This window comes from Pongo pygmaeus, chromosome 18 (genome assembly GCF_028885625.2).
Source record: "Pongo pygmaeus isolate AG05252 chromosome 18, NHGRI_mPonPyg2-v2.0_pri, whole genome shotgun sequence".
Classification (NCBI taxonomy): domain Eukaryota; kingdom Metazoa; phylum Chordata; class Mammalia; order Primates; family Hominidae; genus Pongo; species Pongo pygmaeus.
Window position 1 is genome coordinate 64,420,824 of NC_072391.2, and position 24,768 is coordinate 64,445,591.

Consider the following 24,768-nt stretch of genomic DNA (forward strand, 5'->3'; position numbering starts at 1 on the left):
TACTTAGGAGGCTGAGGTGGAAGGATCGCTTGAGTCCAGGAGCTCAAGGCTGCAGTGAACTGTGATCATGCCAGTGCACTGCAGCCTGGGCAACAGAGTGAGATCCTTTCTCTAAAAAGAAAAAAAGAAAAACTGAGCAGTGACATCAGAGGCTGTGCACTGCTGAGGAAAACAGACTCCGCAGAATTAGTCCAGGCGAGTCACTAAACAAACAAACAACAACAAGCTGAAAGCAAGGATCAGAAGTCAGAGTTGCTACAGCATATTATCTAAACTGTCTAGTTTTCAACAAAAAGTTATGAGACATGCAACTATGAAAATGCGACTTATACAAAGGTGAAAAAGCAAGCAACATAAACTGTCTTTGAGGGGGCCCAAATGTTGGTTCTTAGTGAGAAAGACTTCAAAGTAGTTGTTATAAATATGCTGAAAGAACTAAAGGAATATTCTTTCCTTTTAATGTTAAAGGAAATTATGATGGCAGTGACTAATCAAGTAGAGTATATCAATAAAGGGATCTAAATTATTAAAAGAATCAAATAGAAATTCTGGAGTTGAGGCTGGCTGTGGTTGGCTCACGCCTGTAATCCCAGCACTTTGAGAGGCCAAGGCAGGTGGATCACCTGAGGTCAGGAATTCAAGACCAACCTGGCTAACATGGTGAAACCCTGTCTCTACTAAAAATACAAAATTAGCCAGGCGTGGTGGCGCATTCCTGTAATCCCAAGCTACTCAGGAGGCTGAGGCTGAAGAATCACTTGAACCCAGGAGGTGGAGGTTGCAGTGAGCCGAGATTGCACCATTGCACTCCAGCCTGGGCAACAAGACCGAAACTCCGTCTCAAAAAAAAAAAAAAAAAAAAAAAGCTGAATGTTGTGGCATATGCCTGCTATCCCAACTTCTCAGGAGGCTGAGTTAGGAGAATAGCTTGGACCCAGGAGGCAGAGGTTGCAGCAAGCCAAGATCGCATCACTGCACTCCAGCCTGGGCGACAGAGCAAGACTTCATCTCAAAAAAAAAGAAATTCTGGAGTTGGAAAGTACAGTAGTAACAAAAAGTTCACAGACTAAATGGTAGATAAGAGCTGACATATGAACAAGAAAAATTAACAGAGTCTTGGGGACCTGTGGGACACGAGCACACATATTAACATAAATGTAATGAAAGTTTCAGGAAAGGAAAGAAAGAGGCTGAAGATACATTTTAAGAAGTAGTAGCCAAAAACTCTCACATTTGATGAAAAATATTAATCCACATTGTCCAAGAAGCTCAATGGACACTAAGTAGGATAAACACAAAGAAATCCATACCTAGTCACATTATAAACTGTTGAAAGACAAAGAATCATGAAAGCAGCAAGAAAGATAATTCCTCACATGCAAAGGAACCACGGTAAGATTAACAGCTGACTTCTCTTGAAATCATAGAGGCTAGAAAGTTGTGTGATGACATATTAAAAGCACCAAAAGAAAATGTAAAAGCAGATTGGGTGCTGTGGCTCACACCTGTAATCGCAGCACTTTGGGAGACCGAGGTGGGAGGATTACTTGAGCCCAGGAGTCTGAGGCTGCAGTGAGCTGTGATCGCACCACTGCACTCAAGCCTGAGTGACATGGTGAGTCCCTGTCTCTTTAAAAACAAAGAAAATGTAAAAGCACCTGATTATTAGCAGGTATTAATGTCTTTTAATTGTTTGCTTGATATTAACCTTCTCAATAAAAGTTAAAATAATAACAGGAATATAAAGAAACTCTTTGTTGTTTCTTTGTTGTCTCTTCCCATATAGTTCTTTATATATGGAAATGTAAGAATTTTCTTTAAAGGGGATCAAAAAATTAAAACTTTCTAGTGAAAAGTTTAGAATTCAAAGTTAAAATTCTTAAGAAAGAATCCTTGGTCTGCCCCGGGCCATCCCAGTGGCACATGCCTGTAGTCCTAGCTACTTGGGAGGCTGAGGCGGGAGGATCCCTTGATCCCAGGAGTTCCAGCCCAGCCTAGGCAACATAATGAGACCTTCATCTTTAAACATAAAAATAAAGAATCCATGCACTACCCTGATTTCCACAATGCTAATGAGTTTCCAATTCTTTCAGAAAAATAATAACCAGCAATCTAGAAGTCTATTTTCTGTTGAGAAGTGATAAAGCAGACTTTATTTATATAAGGAAAATTCAGATTGGATTGACTTCTAAAACTAAAGTGTTTTGACAGGGTGCAGTGGCTCACGCTTGTAATTCCAGCACTTGGGAAGGCAGAGACAGGAGCATTGCTTGGTCCCAGGAGTTTGAGACCAACCTGGGCAATGTGGCAAAACCCTGTCTCTACCAAAAAAAAAAAAAAAAATTAGCCAGCTGTGCTGGTGTGCACCTGTAGTCCCAGCTACTCAGGAAGCTGAGGTGGGATGATTGCTTGAACCCAGGAGGCTGAGATTGCAATGAGCCGAGATCGCACCACTGCACTCCAGCCTGGGTGACAGAGCAAGACAAGACCCTGTCTCAAAAACAAACAACAAAAACTATTTTATTAAGATGATAGGTTAAAATTTTTAACATTTTTCATACTTGGAGTTTTCCAAGCCTTATTTCCATAGTCCGCAAATTGAACTATATCACTACAAATTAAGTGCCATCTGTTGTGATAGTTTACTACTATCACAATGGAGTTACATAACTCTTATGATAATAGGAGTTACACAGTGTATAGTAAAAAAAATTCAGAGCAGGTGACTCCAGCTATTTAGGCAGCAATCAGTACTTCCCTGTAGCTCTCCTTGTCCCCAGGTCATCTGCAAGATAATATAAGTAAAGAGGCAATGAAATGTAGACGCTAGGGGCAGGAGTTCATAGTTGTATAATGTGAATCCTGGCCCCACCACTTACCGGCTCTTACGAACTGAATGTTTGTGTACCCCATCCCCAAATTGATATGTTGAAGCCCTACTCCCGTTGTTACTGTACTTGAAGATAGGGCATTTATGGAGGTAATTAAGGTTAGATAAAGGCATAAGAGTGGGGCTCTGATCCAGTAGGGTGTTAGTGTCCTTATGAGAAGAGACAGGAGAGAGCTGTCTGTCTCTCTCTCTGCCGTATGAGGACACAGTGAGAAGACGGATGTCTGCATGCCAGAAGGAGGTTCCTCATGGGGAACCAAATTGGTTGGCATGTTGATCTGGGATTGCTGGTCTCCAGAAATGTGAGAAAATAAATTTCTGTTGTTTAAGCCACTCCATTTATGGTATTTTAGTATGGCATCCTGAGATGACTAAAACACTAGCTGTGTGATGCTGGCAAGTTACTAAATCTCTCCAGGCCTCAGATTTCTCCTTCCTAAGATGGGATAATGCTGCCCACAAGATTGTGGGCAGTTGAATGGGATAGCTTATGTAAAGGGCCATGCCTAGCACAGTATGTAGCGTGCAGTACAGTTCCTAAACGAAGACTCTTGTTTGTTACTGCTTGTACTTTAGCATTTTATACTTAGGGTTTCCACTCTTCTCCAGATGTCTGTCTTGTGCGGTGGTGTGTAAAATCACAAAGCGTGGATTTCAGCCCTCTTTCACTGGGCTGGAATAGGCCCCATCTCTAGCGAGTGAGCCTGGTGGCAGCCTCACTTCCATGGCCCAACACAGCTTTGTTTCTCTCTGCTGATCACACAGGCAGAAATAACTCTTCTGAATTAACCAAAAAACAGTTTTTTGAAAAGTTATTTATAAGTTCATGGTTAATGTTATATCATTCATAATGTAATATAATTTGATAGGATGAGAGTGACCATATTGCTTACTGTCACTGTATTATTCCTAAAAGTATAAGGTCATGTTTAAAATAACTGAAATTATGTAACATTTTGACCCACAAATTTATTGACCCACAAATTGATTTTATTATATTGCTAGGCCTAGAAAAGTTGTTTCATTCAAAAAACATTTTCAAAAATACGTTTTTAAATAAAATAACATATGTGCACATTAAACCAAAATAAAAGTTATATCTTTATGTTAATCTTCTGAACATTAAGATTAATAAGCAGAATACTTAGTCTTGATACTTATTCATGCACTTTATTAGTCTCTTATTTATATCTGTATCTAATATTTTTCTGAAGAATATATAGATTTTTCAATATGGTCTTGTTTTTCTTTCTTTTTTTTTTTTCAGACAGAGTCTTACTCTGTCACCCAGGCTGGAGTGCAATGGCACAATCTGGGCTCACCGCAACCTCTGCCTCCTGGGTTCTAGCGATTCTCCTGCCTCAGCCTCCTGAGTAGCTGGGATTACAGGCATGTGCCACCATGCCCAGCTAATTTTGTGTTTTTAGTAGAGATGGGGTTTCTCCATGTTGGTCAGGCTGGTCTTCAACTCCTGACCTTGGGTGATCTGCCCACCTCAGCCTCCCAAAGTGCTGGGATTACAGGCGTGAGCCACTATGCCTGGCCTCTTTTTTCTTTTTTTTTTTTTAGTGACAGAGTCTTGCTCTGTTGCTCAGGCCAGAGTGCAGTGGTACAATGACAGATCACTACAGCCTCAAGCTCCTGCCGTGCTTGGCTAATTTTTTTTATTTTTTGTAAAGACGAGGTCTTACCATGTTGGCCAGGCTGGTCTTGAATTGCTGGCTTCAAACGATCCTCCTGCCACAGCCTCCCAAAGCACTAGGATTATAGGCATGAGCCACTGCATCTAGCCCCTTATTTTTATTTTCTTCATAAAAGTGCCCACAATACGCTTCAGAGTTGCATATTATGATTAGTAAATTTGGAACTGCTGACAATCGTCAATTGAGTGTCTGTAAACTATGTAAAAAATTGACAAAATACTCTCTAACAAATGCTGAAGTATCTGGTAAACTAAGAGCTAAATGGAAGAGAGTCAATTTCATTTTTGAAAGATTAAATTGTATAACTATTTCAGCTGAAATATTTTCACAGGTATTGTCTCTGCTTTTGTCCAGAGTACCTTTCTTTGACAAGTCCGGTATAAGACAATACCTGTCGAAGCTGTCTCTATTTATGATTCTGTCTATTTATGATTCTTCTGAAAATTTTGCCAAGTTCAGTTACTTCAGAATCAAATCATTTCCAGTTAAAAATGGAATTCCATCCAAGATTCTTTTCCCAAAAAGAAACAGAAGACATGTGACCAGATGCGGTGTCTCATGCTTGTAATCCCTGCACTCTTGAGAGGCCAAGACAGGTGGATCACTTGAGGTGAGGAGTTCGAGACCAGCCTGGCCAACATGGTGAAACCCGTCTCAACCAAAACTACAAAAATTAGCCGGACGTGGTGGAGGGCACCTGTAGTCCCAGTTACTTGGGAGGCTGAGGCAGGAGAATGGCGTGAACCCGGGAGGCAGAGCTTGCAGTGAGCCGAGATCGTGCCACTGCACTCCAAGCCTGGGCAACAGAGCGAGACTCCATCTCAAAAAAAAACAAAAAAAACCACCAAACTGTTATTTGGAGAAGATGCATGTACTTAGAAAATCTGAGATAATTTACAAACTATTAAGAAAACTAACACATGAATTTCACAGGGCATTAGATGTAATACAAGGTCAGTATACCATCAGTTACCTTTTTATATACCAGCAGTAAACAAAGACAAAGGTGGCACTGCAGTGCAGACGAGGGTAGGGGGGCAGGGGGTAGGTCTCTTCAGTAAATGGCGCTGGGACAATAAAACATTTCTGTGAGGGGAAATATCAGAGCCCCTTATACCATTCACAAAAATCAATTTCAGATGGATAGCAGTTTATAAAATGTGAAACAATAAAGCTTTTTTTTTTTTTTGAGACAGAGTCTAGCTCTGTCACCAGGCTGGAGTGCAGTGGCATGATCTCAGCTCACTATAACCTCTGCCTCCCGGGTTCAAGTGATTCTCCTGCCTCAGCCTCCCGAGTAGCTGGGACTACAGGCGCATGCCATCATACCCTGCTAATTCTTGTATTTTTAGTAGAGACAAGGTTTCACCATGTTGGCCAGGCTGGTCTCGATCTCTTGACCTCATGATCCACCTGCCTCGGCCTCCCAAAGTGCTGGGATTACAGGCATGAGCCGCTGCGCCTGGCCGAAATAGTAAAGCTTTTTAAAGGAAAATGAGAAGATCATTTTGTGACCTTGGAGTAGGCAAAAACTTGAACAGGACACAAAAGATGCTAAACTGTAAGTAAATGGATAAATAACAAATTATGGCAAAACCAAGAACTGTTTATCAAAAGACAGTATTAAGAGAATGTATAGGCAACCTGAACAGTGGTGGAAAATGTTTTCTGGCAAAGGACTTATATAAAATATGTAGAGGCCAGGCGCAGTGGCTCACGCCTGTAGTCCCAACACTTTGGGAGGCCAAGGTGGGTAGATCACTTGAGGCCAGGAGTTCGAGACCAGCCTGGCCAATATGGCAAAACCCCATCTCTACTAAAAAATACAAAAGTTAGCCAGGTATGGTGGCACACACCTGTAATCCCAGCTACTCAGGAGGCTGAGGCAGGAGAATCCCATGAACCTGGGAGGCAGAGGTTTCAGTGAGCCGAGATCACGTCACTGCACTCCAGCCTGGGTAACAAAGTGAGATTGTATCTCAAAAAAAATACGTGTGTGTGTGTGTGTGTGTGTAAAGAACTCCTACATTTTAGTGAGAAAATATTTTCATTGAAAGGAAACACAACCTAAAAGAAACTGGCGAAAGACATTTAACAGGCAGTTCATAAACAGGCTATGCAAATAAAAAGGATTCAGCTTTCTTGGGTCATCAGAAAAATAATTATTAAAACTACAGTACTACCACACAGTCATCAGAATGGTTAAAATGAAAAAGACAATACCAAACATTGACAAGAATGTAGAGCAGCAGTTGGTGTGTTGTTTATGTAAGATTGGCACAACATTTGGAAAACTGGCTGTAAATATGCAAGCTGCGCATGCATATATGTATATACACTATGATCTAGCAGTTCTACTCCAAGGCATGACGGCAACAGGAGTGAATATGCATATTCATCACAAAATATGTGCTAGGACATTTATAACAGTATTATTAGTAATAGCTAGAAATTGTAAACTGCGCAAATGGCCATTATCAGTGAAATTTATAAAGTGCGTGGTCACACAAATACAATGAGAATGAAAAGCTACAACTAACACCAATATGTGTGAGTTCCTCAAAAATATTGAGGGTACAGAACAGGCCAGTTATGGTGCCTCACCCTTTTAATCCCAGCACTTTGGGAGGCCAAGGCAGGAGGGTTGTTTCAGGCCAGGAGTTGAAGAGCCTGAAATTTAAAAATTTCAATAATTTTTTAAAATTGACCGGGTGCAGTGGCTCATGCCTGTAATCCCAGCACTTTGGGAGGCCGAGGTGGGCAGATCACAAGGTCAGGAGTTCAAGACCAGCTTGGCCAGTATGGTGAAACCCTGTCCCAACTAAAAATACAAAAATTAGCTGGGTATGGTGGTGGGTTCCTGTAGTCCAAGCTACTCGGGAGGCTGAGGCAGGAGAATCACTTGAACCTGGGAGGCAGAGGTTGCAGTGAGCCGAGATCGCGCCACTGCACTCTAGCCTGAGTGACAGAGCTCGACTCCGTCTCAAAAAAATTTTAAAAATTAGCCAGGCATGGTGGCACACACTTGTAGTCCTAGTTACTGGGGAGGTTGAGGTAGGTCGATCACTTGAGCCCAGGTGGTCAAGGCTGCAGTGAGCCATGATTGTGCCATTGCACTTCAGCCTGGGCAACAGACTACCTCAAAAAAATAAATAATTTAAAAAACAGCACATGTTATATGAATTGATTTATGTAAAAGTACAAAATCAGGTAAAACCAATACATGTTTTTCCCCCCATTTATTTCTTTTTATAGAAAGTAAAAAAGAGGCAAAATTAAGCAAAACGCCTCTTGGTAATAAATAATAGGAAAGCCATAAGCAGTATTCACAAAATTATGGATAGTGGTCACCTCTAGGAACAGGAGGGAAACAGGGTAGAGCAGCACAGAAACTGAAATGCCCAAAGTCTATTCATCGTTAACACATGCTTTAGAAGTAAGGGTTATGGTGCCCTCTTGGGTGGAGGGGGCTAATTACTGGAATGGAGCAGGAGGCTTCCAGGATGCTGATACTGTTTTGTTTCTTCATATGGCTCTAGTTATATGGGCGAGTTCAATTTGTGAAAATTTATCAAGCTGAGTTTAGGACAGTGCGGTCCTGTAGAATTAATATATAAGCCATATACTGTAATTTAAATTTTTCTAGAAAAAAAATTTTCTAGATGCCCATTTTAAAAGTTAGAAAAAGAAACAGGTGTGATTTTTACATTTTATTTAACCCAGTATACTCAAAAGTATTATTTTAACATATAACCGATATAAAAATTTATTGAGATATATTATTTTGGTAGTGAGTATTTGAAATTCAGGGTATATAGTGTAGTTACATTGCTTCTCAACTCATATTATTATTTTTTTCTTTTTTGAGACAAGGTCTCGCTATACCGCAAACTCCTGGGCTCAAGTGATCATCCCACCTCAGCCTGGTACTACAGGTGTGTGCCACTGTACCCAACAGACTATTCATATTTCAAGTTTGCAGTAGTCATCTGTGGCATCTGGCTGATATACTGGACAGCATAGCCTTAAGATACATGTACTTTTTTTATATGTGTAAAATACTGCAATAAAATATTTCAAAGGTTTTTCTATAAATGAAGATATTTCTGAGTACAGTTATAAAGATTCAAATTTAAATTGTATTTTCATCTTTTAGTTTAAGTTTGAATGTGTTCTTTATACACTTGGTTGTTTTTTGTTTGTTTGTTTTTGAGATGGAATCTTTTTCCGTTTCCCAGGCTGTAGTACAGTGGCACGATCTCAGCTCACTGCAACCTCCAGCTCCTGGATTCAAACCATTCTCCTGCCTCAGCCTCCGGAATAGCTGGGATTATAGGCACCCTCTACCACGCCCAGCTAATTTTTGTATTTTTAGTAGAGACAGGGTTTCACCGTGTTGGCCAGACTGGTCTCGAACTCCTGACCTCAGGTGATCGGCCACACTTGGTTTTTTAATATAATTCTCTAAAAGCTTGAAAAATATGAAGATTTTGGCACTTTACCATTGAATAATCAGAGATTTCCAACTAATTTTAAACAAAACGTTACTACAAAGACTTATTTACCAAAAGAAGGTCAGTGTTATTGTAGGAACTAGGTTGGTTTTAGCATAGTTCTTGAGACTCAAGTTTTCTAAAAATCCAGTGTGTACTGTCATGAGATTATTTTTTTTAATTCATCGTCAGCTTTGTCAAAATTCTACAGTTCAGTTACTTTAACTATGGATATATAAAGATATTTATAAGTTATATAAACTATAACTTCTAAAGGTTAGAATGTTTCATTTCTTTGGATGCAGTTATAAATTATATGCGTACCACTACTGGTTCCTAGTAGATTTCTAATTCAATGAGAATGTTATTTTCTTATACAATATGTGTTCCACCAACATTTGTATTACGAATATAAGCCAATAATTTTATCTTCATTGTTGTACTTTTTAAATGACTTTGTTTTGGCAATCACAAAACAATATTTCACCTTCAGTATAATGACCTTGCAAAGTTTTATTTGATTCCATGATTGGATTAGAAAAATTGAACCATTATTGAAATTGATAATTTTCTATTTGAAGTAGCTGATGACACTGCTGTAAAGTTAGTGTCTTTTTGTTTGCAAGGTTTTTCTGTTCATGAAGCAGCGTATAAACAGCTTTACTTTTTACATATGCACAAAAATGTGGGTGAAATTAATTTGGAAGAGTCATTTAAGTGAAAAGTTACGTGCTACAGATTGATGTGTTAAATGTACCATTTGCAGCTGCACATACTGATTGTCTTTTATGTAAATACTGATGCTTCTTCAGCAGATTTATTTCTTTTGGTTTTCATGTGATCAGTGATATCATTCTGGTCCCCACAGAAAATAGTAAATGTCAATATTTTGTGCAAATTACATGTTCATCATCGACTTTCTTAGAAACAAATTTGATTCTTAATTTTTTAATTAAGCATGAACTTCCAGTTTTTAAACTCTGCTGCAGAAAGGTAAGTGTTACCGAACTGTAAAATACATATAGTTGTAGATTTAGACAACAAATAAAGACACAATTTAAATACAGTGAAGAGAGAATTACTACAAGAAGAGTGGTCGAATATTCTGTGTATGCTCTATGACAGAACTGCTAAGCCTTTATTTTCCACATGGATTTCATTTACACCCAACCACGTTTTATGATGACCCCACCTGGCTACATTGTGCAGGTTGTGGTATAGACTTTGGAGTAACAGACTAGTAGTATAACAAGTGACTGGTGGGGACTGGAGAATTGAAAACCTTATCCTACCCGAACCTGAATGGAGTTGGTTGTTTCTAGCCATTTGAGCCTACTTTGTGGGTGAGCACTTGGTTTTTATTAGCAGGTGCCCTTTATGCTGTCCTTGAGAAGGAGGTGTTAGATTGCAGCAGGAAAAGATCAGGATAATACTGGTAATTGCTGATTGTCTTTCCATTTTACCATTTGTTAAAGTGTGAACTCTGTTCACTGCACGTACGTCTCACATGTCATTAGAAAATACCAAGACAAGCTGGGCACGGTGGCTCATGCCTGTGATCCCAGCACTTTGGGAGGTTGAGGCAGGAGGATCACTTGATACCAGGAGTTCAAGACCAGTCTGGGCAACACAGCGAGACCTCATCTCTATAAAAAATTTAAAAATTAGCTCTAGTGGCACACACCTGTAGTCCCTGCAACTTGGGAGACTGAGGCAGGAGGATCATTTGAGCTTGGGAGGTTGAGGCTGCAGTGAGCTGTGATCACACCACTGCACTCCAGCCTGGGCTGGAGAACGAGACCCCTTCTCTAAAAAAGATAGTAAAGAAAAGATCAAAACAGAAGATGGAACAAGAAAGTGAAGGCTACCAAATATCTCCTGGCTTATTTTGAAATGGAGTTTCGCTCTTTTTTTGAAATGGAGTTTCGCTCTTGTTGCCCAGGCTGGAGTGCAATGGTGTGATCTCGGCTCACTGCAACCTCCACCTTCAGGGGTTCAAGTGATTCTTCTGCCTCAGCCTCCCGAGTAGCTGAGATTACAGGGGCCTGCCACCATGCCTGACTAATTTTTTGTATTTGTATTTTCGTAGAGACGGGGTTTTACCATGTTGGCCAGGCTGGTCTCTTGAACTCCCAACCTCAGGTGATCCACTGGCCTTGGCCTCCCAAAGTGCTTGAGCTTATAGGTGTGAGCTACCGCACCAGGCCCACAGTTTTTTCCTGTCATTAGCACATGTGTCCCAGTTGATACCTAAGTGCATAGAAAGCCGTGGGAAATTGGGAACAGCATTCTTTTGCGGATACCTCTGGCTTATGTAGTATGTCCTGAGAATATAGTAGGTCCATGTTATGATGTTCAGTCAAATGTTTGAATTTTATGTATCCATAAGTGCTTGTTGAATAATAGCATTTATTGAATGCTGTCAGTATGCTTAAGCACTTTTTATGTGCTATTTAATCTTTACAACAATCTTGTTATAAAGTATTAACTATGCCTTTCTTACATGTGAATTTACTGAGGCTTAGAGAAATGAAATAACGTTGCCCTGGGTTATAAAGCTAGTAAGTGCATCATAAGAATGGGAATTTGATTACATCTTTCCATTCTGTTTACGTTATAGACATTGTCACTGATAATTTTGAGTATTAGAAAACCCCACTGACAGTGACAAATAAAGGATTTACCACACAGAACAAGATATCCAGCAGTACACAGTCCAGGCCTGGTATAGCACTTAATTATGTTATCAGAGGCCCTGGGTCTTTTTTTTTTTTTGACCCTGACGTGATATGAGGTCTTTTAATCTTGCTGCTGTACCATGCTCATTATGTGACTATGTCCTCATTATTATGTTTGCAAGATGGCTGCTGCATCTCTGAGCACTGCATCAGTTCCTAAGAAGGTGGAATGGTGAAATGTCTCAAACTTTCTTGGAAGCCCCATTAGGTGACTTGTGTTTCTGTCTCATTGGCTACAACTGAGTTACGTGGCCACCCCTTGCTGCAGTGAATCTAGGAAAGTGAGTAGTATTGATGACTTTCCTGGTATTGTTTTGGATCTTTTCGTTTCTTCAAGTGTACCATCAAAAATCCTCGTATTCTGGCTGGGCGCGGTGGCTCACGCCTATAAGCCCAGGATTTTGGGAGGCCAAGTCAGGCAAATCACTTGAGGTCAGGAGTTTGAGACCAGCCGGGCATGGTGATGCGCACCTCTGGTCCCAGCTACTCGGGAGGCTGAAGCAAGATAATTGCTTGAACCTGAGAGGTTGCAGTGAGCAGAGATCACACCGCTGCACTCCAGCCTGGGCAACAGAGTGAGACTCCGTCTCAAAAAAAAAAAAAAAATCTAGTATTCAGAAGTATGTGACGGCAAAGGCCAAGCATCCTGGGCTGTACGCAGTGAGGGAGCTTTTTTAAGTTGGGGGCATTGTGGTCAGATTGTGCTTTAAAGGCATACTCCGATGGCTGTGTGGTAGATTGGGTTGAGGAGTGACCAAATGGAAGCAAGGAGAGACTGTTGAGGAGACTTTTGCAATGGTCTTAAGTGAGATTTTAGGGGCCTGAACTAGGAAACTTTTTATAGGAATGAAGAGGAGACTGAAGATTCCAAAAATATATAGGACATCAAGTGGGTAGGACTCAGTGGTTGATTGATTGTGGAGACAAGGAGAGAGTGAAGAGTCAAAGATGATGGCTCAGGTTTCTTGCAGAAAAAAAAAATTGTGCCACCAACAGAGACCAAAAAAGAGTAGAGGAGAAAGTTTAAGTTGGTTACCTTTTTAGACACAATGAGCCCTGAGGTATCTGGGTTTCCTTCATGTGCAGATCTTTAGCCACTAACTGGGAAAAGACAGATTTGTTATATGTTAATAAATATATTTTCCTTAATAATTTCCCTTGAGATTTTATTTGCTTTTTGTTGTCCAGAAGTTTCCAACATTTGTGTAGTCAGTGCTGTTCATCTTCATTTATATTTCTGGCTTTAGTTCATAGAGCCTTTCTTTTCCCCAAATGATAGAAGTATTTACCACATTTTTTAGCCTTAAATATGGTATTGGTCAGGATTTTATTTTGATGAGTAGGATTAAGTAGGTAAAGAAAATGGAAGAGCATTTTCAATTGTTAGAATATGATTAACATGACTTATGTTTCCAAGGTGTAGCATAAAATATGAAATACTGAATTTTTCTTTTAAAAGTACCTCTGACATTTTTTTTTAAATGATGTTGATGTTTCAGAAATACTCTGCTGTTTGTTTCTGTCGGAATAAAAAAGGCTGGACAAGGTGGCTTGCACCTGTAATCCCAGCACTTTGGGAGGCCGAGATGGGAGGATCTCTTGAGACCAGGAGTTTGAGACCAGCCTGGTCAACATAGCAAGACCCAGTCTCTACAAAAACTAAAAAAAAAAATTAACCAGGCGCAGTGGTGCGTGCCTATAGTCCCAGCTGCTTGGGAGGCTGAGGCAGGAGAATTGCTGTAATGGGGTTAAGCCTATGATTTTCAGGTTGCGGTGAGCTGTGATTCCACCACTGCACTTGTACTCCAGCCTGAGTAACAGAGTGGGATGCTGTTTCTTTTTTTTCTTTTCTTTTCTTTTCCTTTTTTTTGAGACAGGCTGGAGTGCAATAGCGCAATCTCGGCTCACTGCAACCTTCGCCTCCTGAGTTTTAAGCTATTCTCCTGCCTCAGCCTCCCAAGTAGCTGGGATTACAAGCATGCACCACAGCGTCCAGCTAATTTCTGTATTTTTAGTAGAGATGCAGTTTCACCATGTTGGTCAGGCTGGTCTCGAACTCCTGACCTCAAGTGATCTGCCCGCCTCGGCCTTCCAAAGTGCTGAGATTACAGGCGTGAGCCACTGCGCCCGGCTACTGTTTCAGGAAAAAAAAAAAAAAGCCCAAATCTTGTATTTTTTTTATAAATCAAAATTAAAATAGGTATTTCATGTATTCTGACAGCAGGAGGATGCATTAGCACAACAGGCCTTTGAAGAGGCTCGGAGAAGGACACGCGAATTTGAAGATAGAGACAGGTCTCATCGGGAGGAAATGGAGGTGAGAGTTTCACAGCTGCTGGCAGTAACTGGTTAGTACTTTCCCCCAAACTCTCAGGCTGTGTTTGTGATGTTTGTGCATAATGCTTTTTAATAGTTTAATTTTGTCTTCCATTTTTAAAAAGTTGTACTCTCTGACTTTGTATTTATTAAATGTAATTGCTGTAAAGAAATTTATTTTAATTTTAAAGTTGTAAATCAATTCCTCATTCATTGGTCTTCATAAAAATCATTTACTATAATAAGGTATATTTTCTCTTAATTCATTTACCCAAAATCTCACCTCTTTTTTTTCTTATTTTTCAAATTATTTGTAAAAATCAGCTTATGTTAACATAGACTGCATATTTTTAGAACGTTATTAAAACTCTGGAGTAATATTACTTTCCATTTTTCTATGAATATTTGTCTTGATTTTATAACTATAATTGTCGGTCATTTGTGTGATTTTAACTAAAGGAAAATTTAATATTTTCAAACTATTCAAAGAACGGAATTAAACTTTTTCTTTTAACCTTTCTATTGTAAAATACAGAAACAGAAATCAACATTAACAAATCTGTAGCTTCCTTTGCTGGTTTACTTAGGATACATTTTTAAAAATAATAATAATAAATAAAAAATCTATAGCCCAATGAATTACTGTAAGGTTAACATCCTTACAACCACGGTTTGGTCAAAAAATAAAACTTTGAGCCTGAGCAACTCTGTCTCTACAAAAAGTAAGAAAATTAGCTGGGTGTGGTGGCACATGCCTGTAGCTTTAGTCACTTGGTAGGCCAAGGTAGGAGAATCACTTGAGCCCTGGAGTTTGAGGTTACAGTGAGCAGTGATTGTACCACTGTATACCAGCCTGGATGACAGAGTGAGATCCTGCCTCTAGGAAATAAATAAATAATACATAAATAAACCTTTGACAGCTACCCCAGCAGCCCCTTCCATATATACATCTAATCATGACTTTCTCATGATTTCTGCTCAAAAGTAATCATTATTTTGATTTTTTTTTTTTTTTTTTTTTTTTTTGGAGATGGAGTCTTGCTCTGTGGCCCAGGCTGGAGTACAGTGGCGTGATCTCAGCTCACTGCGGCCTCTGCCTCCCAGGTTCAAGTGATTCTCCTGCCTCAGCATCCTGAGTAGCTGGGATTACAGGCGCACACCACCATGCCCAGCTAATTTTTGTATTTTTAGTATAGGCAGGGTTTCACCATGTTGGTCAGGCTGGTCTCGGACTCCTGACCTCATGATCCACCCACCTCAGCCTCCCAAAGTGCTGGGATTGATTACAGGCGTGAGCCACTGCGTCTGGCCCATTATTTCGATTTTTATAGTTAATTTATTTCTTGTGTTTATTTAGTTTTAGTACCCATTGAAGTTTAGTCTTGCCCAGCTTTAAAATTTGATCTTTTTTCCCCCACTTTTTTTAATCTACCATGTTGGTTTCTGAATTTTGATGTGTCTTTTAATTGACAATGGAATTTTAATTTTTTTACACAAAATTGTACTCTGCTTTAAACAGACCTCAATTATAAAAATTAATATTCAAAGTATATACAAATTGTTCAGAAATACAGATTTTCTTTAAAAATTATATTCTAGGGCCAGATGCGATGGCTCACACTTGTAATCCCAGCACTTTGGGAGGCTGAGGTGGGAGGATTGCTTGAGGCTGGGAATTTGAGACCATCTTGGGCAAAATAGCAAGCCCCCATCTCTGCAAAAAATAAAAAATTAGCCAGCGTGGTGGCACATGCCTGTTGTCCTAGCTACTCAGGAGGCTGAAGCAGGAGGATAGCTTGAGCCTAGGAGCTTAAGGCTGCAGGAGCTATGATCATGCCACTGTACTCCAGCCTGGATGAGGACCCTACCTCAAAAAAAAAAAAAAAAAAGTATATTCTAGAAAAAATAATCAAGATAAGAACTAATGTGTTTGAAGAAGAGTGTTGTCAAATGTTACTGTATATCATGCTTCAAGTTTATAAACTTTGTATCAACATGAACATTTCATATAAGAAGAAATAGAAAAAGCACACATTCATCTTTGATAATCAAAACACATTAAAATATAATGTATCAACTAAACAGAACCATTTCCAGGTGTTAAAAATCAGTATTATGTACCTAAGATTGTTAAATTCATTTCCTATATACTTTTGGAATCTACAGACAGTAGAATAGTGGTTGCCAGGGGAAATGGGGGTTAGTTATTTAAAGAGTATAGAGTTTCAGTTTTGCAAGATGAAGAGAGTTCTAGTTGGTCGCATAACAGTGTGAATGTACTTAACACTACTGAGTGTATGCTTTAAAAATGGCTAAGATGGTAAGTTTTATGATATGTGTATTTTACCACTGTTTTTAAGTTTTAAAGTCAATGTTACATAATGAAGAAAATTTGTGGGTTTTTTCCAAGCACAAAATTATATGTACACTATTATTTAAATTAAGGTATGTGTGCGTGTGTGCATGCATGAGTGCAGACAGTGGCTAAGAGCCCAGACTCTACAGCCAGGCAGAAGTCTGAATCTGGCTCTGTCATTTACTTTGTCAGCTTGAACAGCTTATTTCACGTTTCTATGACTGAGTTTCCTCATCTACAAAATAGGAGTAATAATCCTGCCTGTCTCATATGGTCATTGTGAGGATTAAATGAGTAAATACATGTGAAACCACTTTTAGAGTATGTGCCACTGACTAGGTGTCAGGTGCTATTATTATTGTTAATATTATTTAAAGTACTACATAAAATTTCTAGTTGTGTTAAAATATATATTTACTTAGAATACGTTTAAAAATCAAGCCTATTTGGTGGTTAGTGTATGAAATAAATTTTGTATGTGTGTGTGTGTGTGTGATAGAGTCTCACTCTGTCGCCCAGGCTGGAGTGCAGTGGCACGATATCGGCTCACTGCAACCTCTGCCTCCTGGGTTCAAGCAATTCTCCTGCCTCAGTCTTCTGAGTAGCTGGGATTACAGGTTCCCGCCACCACACCTGGCAAATTTTTGTATTTTTAGTAGAGACGAGGTTTCACCATGTTGGTCAGGCTGGTCTCAAACGCCTGACCTCAGGTGATCCACCTGCCTCAACCTCCCAAAGTGCTGGGATTACAGGAGTCAGCCACTGTGCCCAGACTTGAAATAAAATTTAATATCTTTTTTGGGGGAGGGGTGGGGGGAGATAGGGTCTCACTCTGTTGCCCAGGCAGAAGTGCAGTGGTGCGAACACGATTCACTGTAGCCTCAATCTCCTGGGCTCAAGCAATTCTCCCTCCTTGACCTCCCAAAGTGCTGGGATTACAGGTGTGAACCACTGCACCCAGCCTAAAATTTAGTGGGGTTTTTTTTTTTGTTTTTTTTTTTTTTTTTGAGATGGAGTCTCACTCTGTCGCCCAGGCTGGAGTGCAGTGGCACATTCTCAGCTCACTGCAAGCTCCACCTCCTGGGTTCAAGCCATTCTCCTGCCTCAGCCTCCCGAGTAGCTGGGACCACAGGCGCCCGCCACCATGCCTGGCTAATTTTTTGTATTTTTTAGTAGAGACGGGGTTTCACTGTGTTAGCCAGGATGGTCTCGATCTCCTGACCTCGTGATCCGCCCGCCTCGGCCTCCCAAAGAACTGGGATTACAGGCTTGAGCCACCGCGCCCGGCCTAAAATTTAGTATCTTTTAGTGATTCCTAGATCTCTGTGTCAGTGAGTTAATTAATCTAATGGGCTGATAGCAGCTGAGGATGTCCCCACGAATACTTGTTAGCTAAGAGAAGAAAACGGAGGGATATATGTGATATATTTGTTTTCTTTGATGCTGTTATAATTCTTGTGATTTTCATATATGTGAATACAAGACTTCCACACCACGCCCTTTCTTTCTGTATCTGTAAAATTTAGAAGCTTTAAAATGTATAATATACATTTGTTACATTTCTGAACCTTTTTGCTCATGCTCTTTGTTCTCTGATGTAGAATGTTCTTTTCTGTCCGTCAAGGCCCAACCTGAATGTTGTCATTAAATGTCAGGCGTTTCCTCAGTCTTCTTAGTCATAATCATAAAGCCCTTTCATTCTGTAGCACTTTTTATTTCTACTAGTGTTCTTACTGAACAACATGTTGAAACAATTATAAACATTGGTGCCCTCCACTTTATGGCAATCCCATGCGATGGAGCCCCTGATTTTTGTGTCTTCCACATTACCTACCACAATGCTTTGTACACTGCTTAGTTGTTCATTGGATATCTTCAAAAAACAGCCCCTATCCTGCCTGTCTGAAAACTAGAATTATAGAAGAGCCTGCTAGGATAGTTCAAGTAGATAATACATATTTAATGGTCTCTGGAAAGATTCTAAATATTTATAATCTGTTGGTTTATATTAACTAGTTAAGTAAAGTAATAAACCCCAAGTGTGTTGGTCTGTATTCTGCATTAGGGACTGAGAAATATATAGATGAAAATGCATTGTTTCTGTCTTTGATCAGCTATCAGTCTTGAGGGAAAATGATGGATAAACAGATCATTGCAGTGTACTTTAGCAACCACCATACATAATGGAGGTTCAAAAAAGGGACAGCAACAGTGTAGAGGAAGCTTAAGTCTGCCTCTGCTTGGGAAATTCACAGGATAGTACACTTAGAGGGATTTGAAGGAAGAGTGTGTTTTGCCAGCTGGACAAGTTGGGGAAAGCATTCTGGGCAGGACAAACAGTGTATGCAAAGGCATGGAGGAGTAAGAGAGCCTGCCAAGTCAGAGAGTGTGATTGGTCAGTATTTCTGGAGCAAGCTAACATGGCTTTAAATGAATATGGGAATCATTTTCTAAAAAGTGCTCTTCAGCTACATTATAGTTGGAGATTAACTGTCTGACAATTAATGGAACAACTGTTGAAAGCTTTTGTATGTATTTTGCTTTACATAAAACTCTAGATTAATTGACTAAGAATTTTCTATTCTAAATTGCAGTGGCTCACGCCTTTAATCTCAGCACCTTGGGAGGCTGAGGGAGGATTGCTTGAGCCCAGGAGTTCAAGACCAGCCTGGGCAACATAACAAGACTTTGTCTCTACAAAAAATTTAAAAACTAGCTAGGCATGGTAGCATATGCCTGTGTTCCCAGCTACTTGGGAGGCTAGGTGGGAGGATCGCTTGAGCCCAGTAGGTCAAGGCTGTAGTGAACTATGATTGTGACACTGCACTCCAGCCTGGGCAACAGAGCAAGACCCTGTCTCCCTGACCCCACAAAAAGAAATAAATACATTGTTAATTTGATTTTTCTAATTTAAAATGTTTGAAGAATATTTTGGTATGTGAGTTTATATGTATATATGAACAGAAATATAGTCTGTTGATAGAAGTGTCACATAATTTCTTGCTCAGATAGATTATTTCTACTTGTTTTTTTGTCAGTGATTGAGAGCCTGGGCTTTGTAGTCAGGCCTAGTTGAGATTCCTGCTCCATCACTTGCCTCAAGAGCCCTAATTTTCTCACAGAAATTGAGTATTAAATGGGAAAATGCTTGTAAAGCACTTAGTATGATGCTTGGTATGTGTATGCCTACAGTAAATAATAGCTCTAAAGTACTTCTTTTTAGCACTAAAAGCTCCACCATAATGCTGGTTCCAGTTAATTGAGTTATTTGGCTAACAAGAACATCCTTTTAGTTCTCTGAAGTGTATCAAGGCACTTTCCCTGCATTATGACCTAGAGCATAGAGAAAACAGTTATATTTTCATCAATGATTTAAGATCCTGTAGTCCCTTATGGCAGTAATTTAAAACATCAGTTCTTGTAGAGAACTGTCATCTGGAAAATTGGGCTGGAATCTGACTCCAGCGCATGCACTGGCAATCACATAGGGGAGTTTGGGGTTTGTGTGTCTTTTGGCACTTTGCGTGTATATATTTTGCTTCTTTGTCTTTTTTTTCCATCCGTAAAAAATTCCTAATGTCAGCTTATTTTCTTGCAGTTTACCTTCTTTTTCCTAAAAAGAGAATATTGGAGAAAAATGTTGTTTCCCCTCTGTGTTTCAGATATCTTTAGAGATTCAAACATCATCTAATCTAACATTATTACAGTTGATAAAACTGAGAGTCTCCAAAAAATTAATTAACTTGCTCTCCCTCAAATATTTGGTTAATGGAAGAAAAAGTGAGTATTTAAACCAGTTTCCTAACCAGGAGGCCTGCACAAATACAGCTTAGCGCTGGGAGATTAATTTCCACACCACCCGTAAAGATGCTTAAGCTGAAAAATAAAATCTGCCAGGAGAGATTAAGAACCGTTTTGCCTGGAATAGAAAAGGGCTGAGGCAGAAAAGAAAAATAATGGTTCTAGTGGGTGGTCCTGATGCCTGACTGGAGAGGAGGGCCAGAGAACAGTGGTAACTCGTGGGTGGCAGCAAGTCAGTAAACGGCCTGTGGAAGCTTGAGATCCTAGCAGCACAGAGGCTTAGGGATGTCCTCCACTGTTTGGATAACTTCTGAGGCCTCCAGCCCTGCCATGCTAAACTTGTAACAGTGGTGCTCATGAGTATTTAATCTATGTGTAAGGTTAAGATTACTAAGAGGGGAAGCAGAACTCCAAGTGGTTGGTGACCCAAGGGGTTTTGATTTTCAACAGTGTCTTTTAACCTGAAACTAGTTCTGAAATTCCTTGAGCATTCTTCCGTTTCACCATGTGTAAAATTTAGAAAGTTTTCGATCCTTCATGATAGGATTTAGTGTTTTCTTTTTCTCATTTTTCTGGAACAGCCTATTTCAGTAGTACAATATTTTCTTTACCTTTCAGAGGTAATGGCAGATTATCATTAACTTGAAATGAGAAACTATAGTGAAATGAAGAAGCATTGTTTATGTTAGTAACCTTTACCAAATACTCTTAAATCATTGATATACGTTAAAATGATATACATAAGGTACAGAGTACTGTGTATAATATCTTACTCTCTGGGTATTTTTCCTACTCTATGGGTAATTTTTGTTTACATGTGCATTAGTCATTCTCTGGTAGAATATGTAAGAAACTGGAACTAGAAACTATGGGGGAGAACCAGGTACCCGGGGGACAATATAAGCAAATTATTATTTTTCACTGTATATCTTCTGTACCTTATGAATTTTGTATCATTAATTACCTATTTAGAAAAAAATATAATTTGCTTTTAGTATTACACAGAATAATGAAAACAGAAGATTCTAGACCTTGCTATCTCTATTCTCTGGCATATAGGCTGTTTTTTATGTGAAACCCTTCCTTTATTTGAAATTGTATACAGAGCCCCACTGTATAAAATAGTTTTTTTAAAAGGCACTGCTCTGGGCAAAGCCAGGGTAGGGATTATTTTGGTCTCCCTCTGGTGTCCCTGGGGGTGTTTTTACGGAACCCAGTGGGTGGCAGAACATAATGAGGACTCTGGATGTAGTGGAATGAGCACAAGGTTTTGCATCCCGGCTCCACTACTTGGTGCCACATAGCATTCAGAAAGTTGCTTATTCTCATTGAGCCTCATCAGTAAAAACTCCCAACCAGGCTGTTGCAGAGCTCAGTATCTGAGGCTTAGAATGGGGACTCAGTGGAAGCCAGTTTCTTTACCCCTCCTTTCTGTGCACTTGGCTCACAACATATCTGGAGTGGCAGAAAAGCAGTAAAAGTAGTCATATCCTAACTTTAGACTGTGAAAGTCGAAGATATTATTTTGTCAAGCTATTTTAGATTCTGGTGTTTTTTGTTTGGTTGGTTGGTTTGGTTTTTTGAAACAACCAGTAAAGGATTTTGGACTTTCTTGGCTCTGTTGGAGGCTACCAGTTACTCTGGGGGTTGAGTGTGACTAGAAGTGGGTATGAAGAGAACTTCCCACGTTCTGGTAATGTTAGTTCTTGACCTGTGTGCTAGTTAGGTGGGTGTGTTCGCTTTGTGAAAATTCATCATTACATACTTAACAATTTGGGCACTATTCTGTACTTGTATAAAAAGAAGGCTTTTAAAAATAAAAAGTAATCACAGACGTTACTTTTGTGAAATGCTCTCCATTGGCATCTGTTGCTATATAGAAGCATCCTAGCGCCTTTTCTGTCTGAGAATCCTTCCTTGATCTGAAAATGTTGACATGTTTCCCATGACCTTTCTTTTTGGGGTATGTATGTCTATAACTAATTCAGATGTCTTTTATGAAGGAAGATTGAGGTTAATAAAGGACAGATTTCATGCTCTGATCATAGTTGAGTTGGAAAGATAGCAACTTGTACACTAGTCTCTGTTTCCAGAGACTGCCTTCACCTTGATTGGCCTTTTGACCTAAAATTGTAATATAGCACTCTTGGCTTTTAACTCAGCTCCAAGGTGACAGGGTGCATAAAGATATTTTCTCTGTTATCTTAAAAATGCCTACATTTGGTTAGATTATAAAGTGGCAGCAAATAAATGGTTGTCTTTAATGTCAGAGAATGGGTAAATTATTGTTTATGCTACTATGAGCAATTTTAATACAATTAAAATCATAGGAGAATTTTATGTGGAAACTATTTGGAAATAAAAACAGGCAAAAAGTTTTATGTGGTTTTTGTATTTGTATTTTGCATAGTTTTGGGGCCTTCAATTCTGTGTGGTCCAAGAAAAAAATCTCAGCCTCTATTTATTTTAAATTTCCAAAGACTTCAGTTTTCAAATCATTTAACTCTACCAATATTCTTTCTTGTGTACGGATAAATCAACATGAGAATATGTCTGTGCTAGGCCTTCCTGGGTTGTGTTTTGGGAAATGGCAGTAGATGAGAATGAACTGGGAGTATGAACTCAGACTGAGAATGAGAATCGGAAGAAGATTAATGAAGGAGGAAAAGGATATGAAATCTGACTTCCCCCACTACCAGAGGAAGAGAGTCTTGGTTCTCTATCAGAGGAGCAATAGACTTTATTAAGATTTATTTTTGTTATAGCCTTGTTTTAGTTTCTAAAAATTATTCTATCTGCAGGATATGGATTTTTCAACATTTGAATAGTTATTTGAAAAGTTCATAAATGTAAATGGGAAGCGATGAGCAGCTTTGTTATAATAACAGCATCATGAGTGCATCCTATGTGCCAGGCAGTGTACATTACAATTTTGGCTTTATATTTGATCTTTAAATGCTCTTGTAAGTTACCTCTTCATTTTGAGGAACCGAGGCTAAGAGAGAATAAGAAACTTGCCTAAGGTCACATAGCTAAAGTGGTAGAGCCATCATGGTCCAAGCCCAGAAATGTAGATTATTCCCACTATTTCATTTTAAAATGATATTTTATATTTGAAGTTTTCCTTAGGTTGCATACTTTGTAAGAACTATATTTTTTGACATGCCTGTTGGAACAGCTCTCGCAGTCTGCTTATCTGACAGATGTTTATAATCTGCTGACTTTTTTTTACCCTTTTTAAAATTTTTTTTAAATTTTACTTTAAGTTCTGTGATACATGTGCAGAATGTGCAGGTTTGTTACATAGGTATACCTGTGCCATGGTGGTTTGCTGCATCTGTCAACCCATCATCTAGGTTTTTGTTGTTGTTGTTGTTGTTTGTTTTTTTTGGTTTTGTTTTTTTTTTTTGAGGCAGAGTTTCGCCTTTGTTGCCCAGGCTGGAGTGCAATTGCACGATCTCGGCTCAGCACAACCTCCACCTCCCGAGTTCAAGCGATTCTCCTGCCTCAGCCTCCCGATCATCTAGGTTTTAAGCCCTGCATGCATTAGGTATTTTTCCTAATGCTCTCCCTCCCCTTCCCCTCTACCCCTCGACAGGCCCCTGTGTGTGATGTTCCCCTCCCTGTGTGTGATGTTCCCCTCCCTGTGTCCATGTGTTCTAATTGTTCAACTCCCACTTATGAGTGTGAGCATGCAGTGTTTGGTTTTCTGTTCCTGTGTTAGTTCGCTGAGAATGATGGCTTCCAGCTTCATCCATGTCCCTGCAAAGGACATGAAATCATTCTTTTTTATGGCTGCTTTTTAACCTTTTTAATGAGTTTGGGGAAAGTGCATTCCTTTCTCTCATGTTGGGACTTAAAATTTGTGCTTTGTGTCTCTTCCAGACTTAGCAATAGGGAGAACTAGCAGTGACTAAGGAGGCTGACATTAATGCCAGTTGTAAGTTAAAGGCTCATCTTTTCCATAGGTCTGATTCTGTGTTCTGACTCTGCCTCCAACTATGTTACTTGGGGGAAATCACTTAACCTTAGTCTTAGGCTGTCATCTGCACAATGAGAGTTGAATCAGATCCCTCAAGTACTTTGCCACTCTAAAATTCTATAATTCTATGTTCAGAATTTTATTTATTTTTTCTCCCTTCCTTCCCCCTGAATTTTATTTTATTTTTTTTTAGAGACAGGGTGTCATTCTGTCACCCAGGCTAGGTTACAGTGGTGCAATTTTTTTTTTTTTTTTTTTTTTTTTTTTGAGATAAAGTTTCACTCTGCTGCCCAGGCTGGAGTGCAGTGGCCGGATCTCGACTCACTGAAACCTCTGCCTCCTGGGTTCAGGCGATTCTCCTGCTTCAGCCTCCCGAGTAGCTGGGATTACAGGTGTGCACCACCATGCCTGAGTAATTGTTGTATTTTTAGTAGAGATGGGGTTTCACCGTGTTGGCCAGGCTGATCTCGAACTCCTCAACTCAGGTGA

General features: G+C 39.5%; 1 protein-coding gene across 6 annotated transcripts in view; it reads left to right on the plus strand.

The window, feature by feature from the left end:
• Positions 1 to 24,768, plus strand: part of CBFB (core-binding factor subunit beta) — a 73,330-nt gene that overhangs the window by 40,476 nt on the left and 8,086 nt on the right. For 3 of the 6 annotated variants that reach the window (XM_063654376.1, XM_063654374.1, XM_054453848.2), the window contains one exon: positions 14,046 to 14,172. In XM_063654376.1, the coding sequence (XP_063510446.1) occupies positions 14,046 to 14,172 (127 nt within the window). The remainder of the gene's footprint in view (positions 1 to 14,045; positions 14,173 to 24,768) is intronic. The other 3 variants (XM_063654375.1, XM_063654373.1, XM_054453847.2) reach the window with 1 other exon arrangement.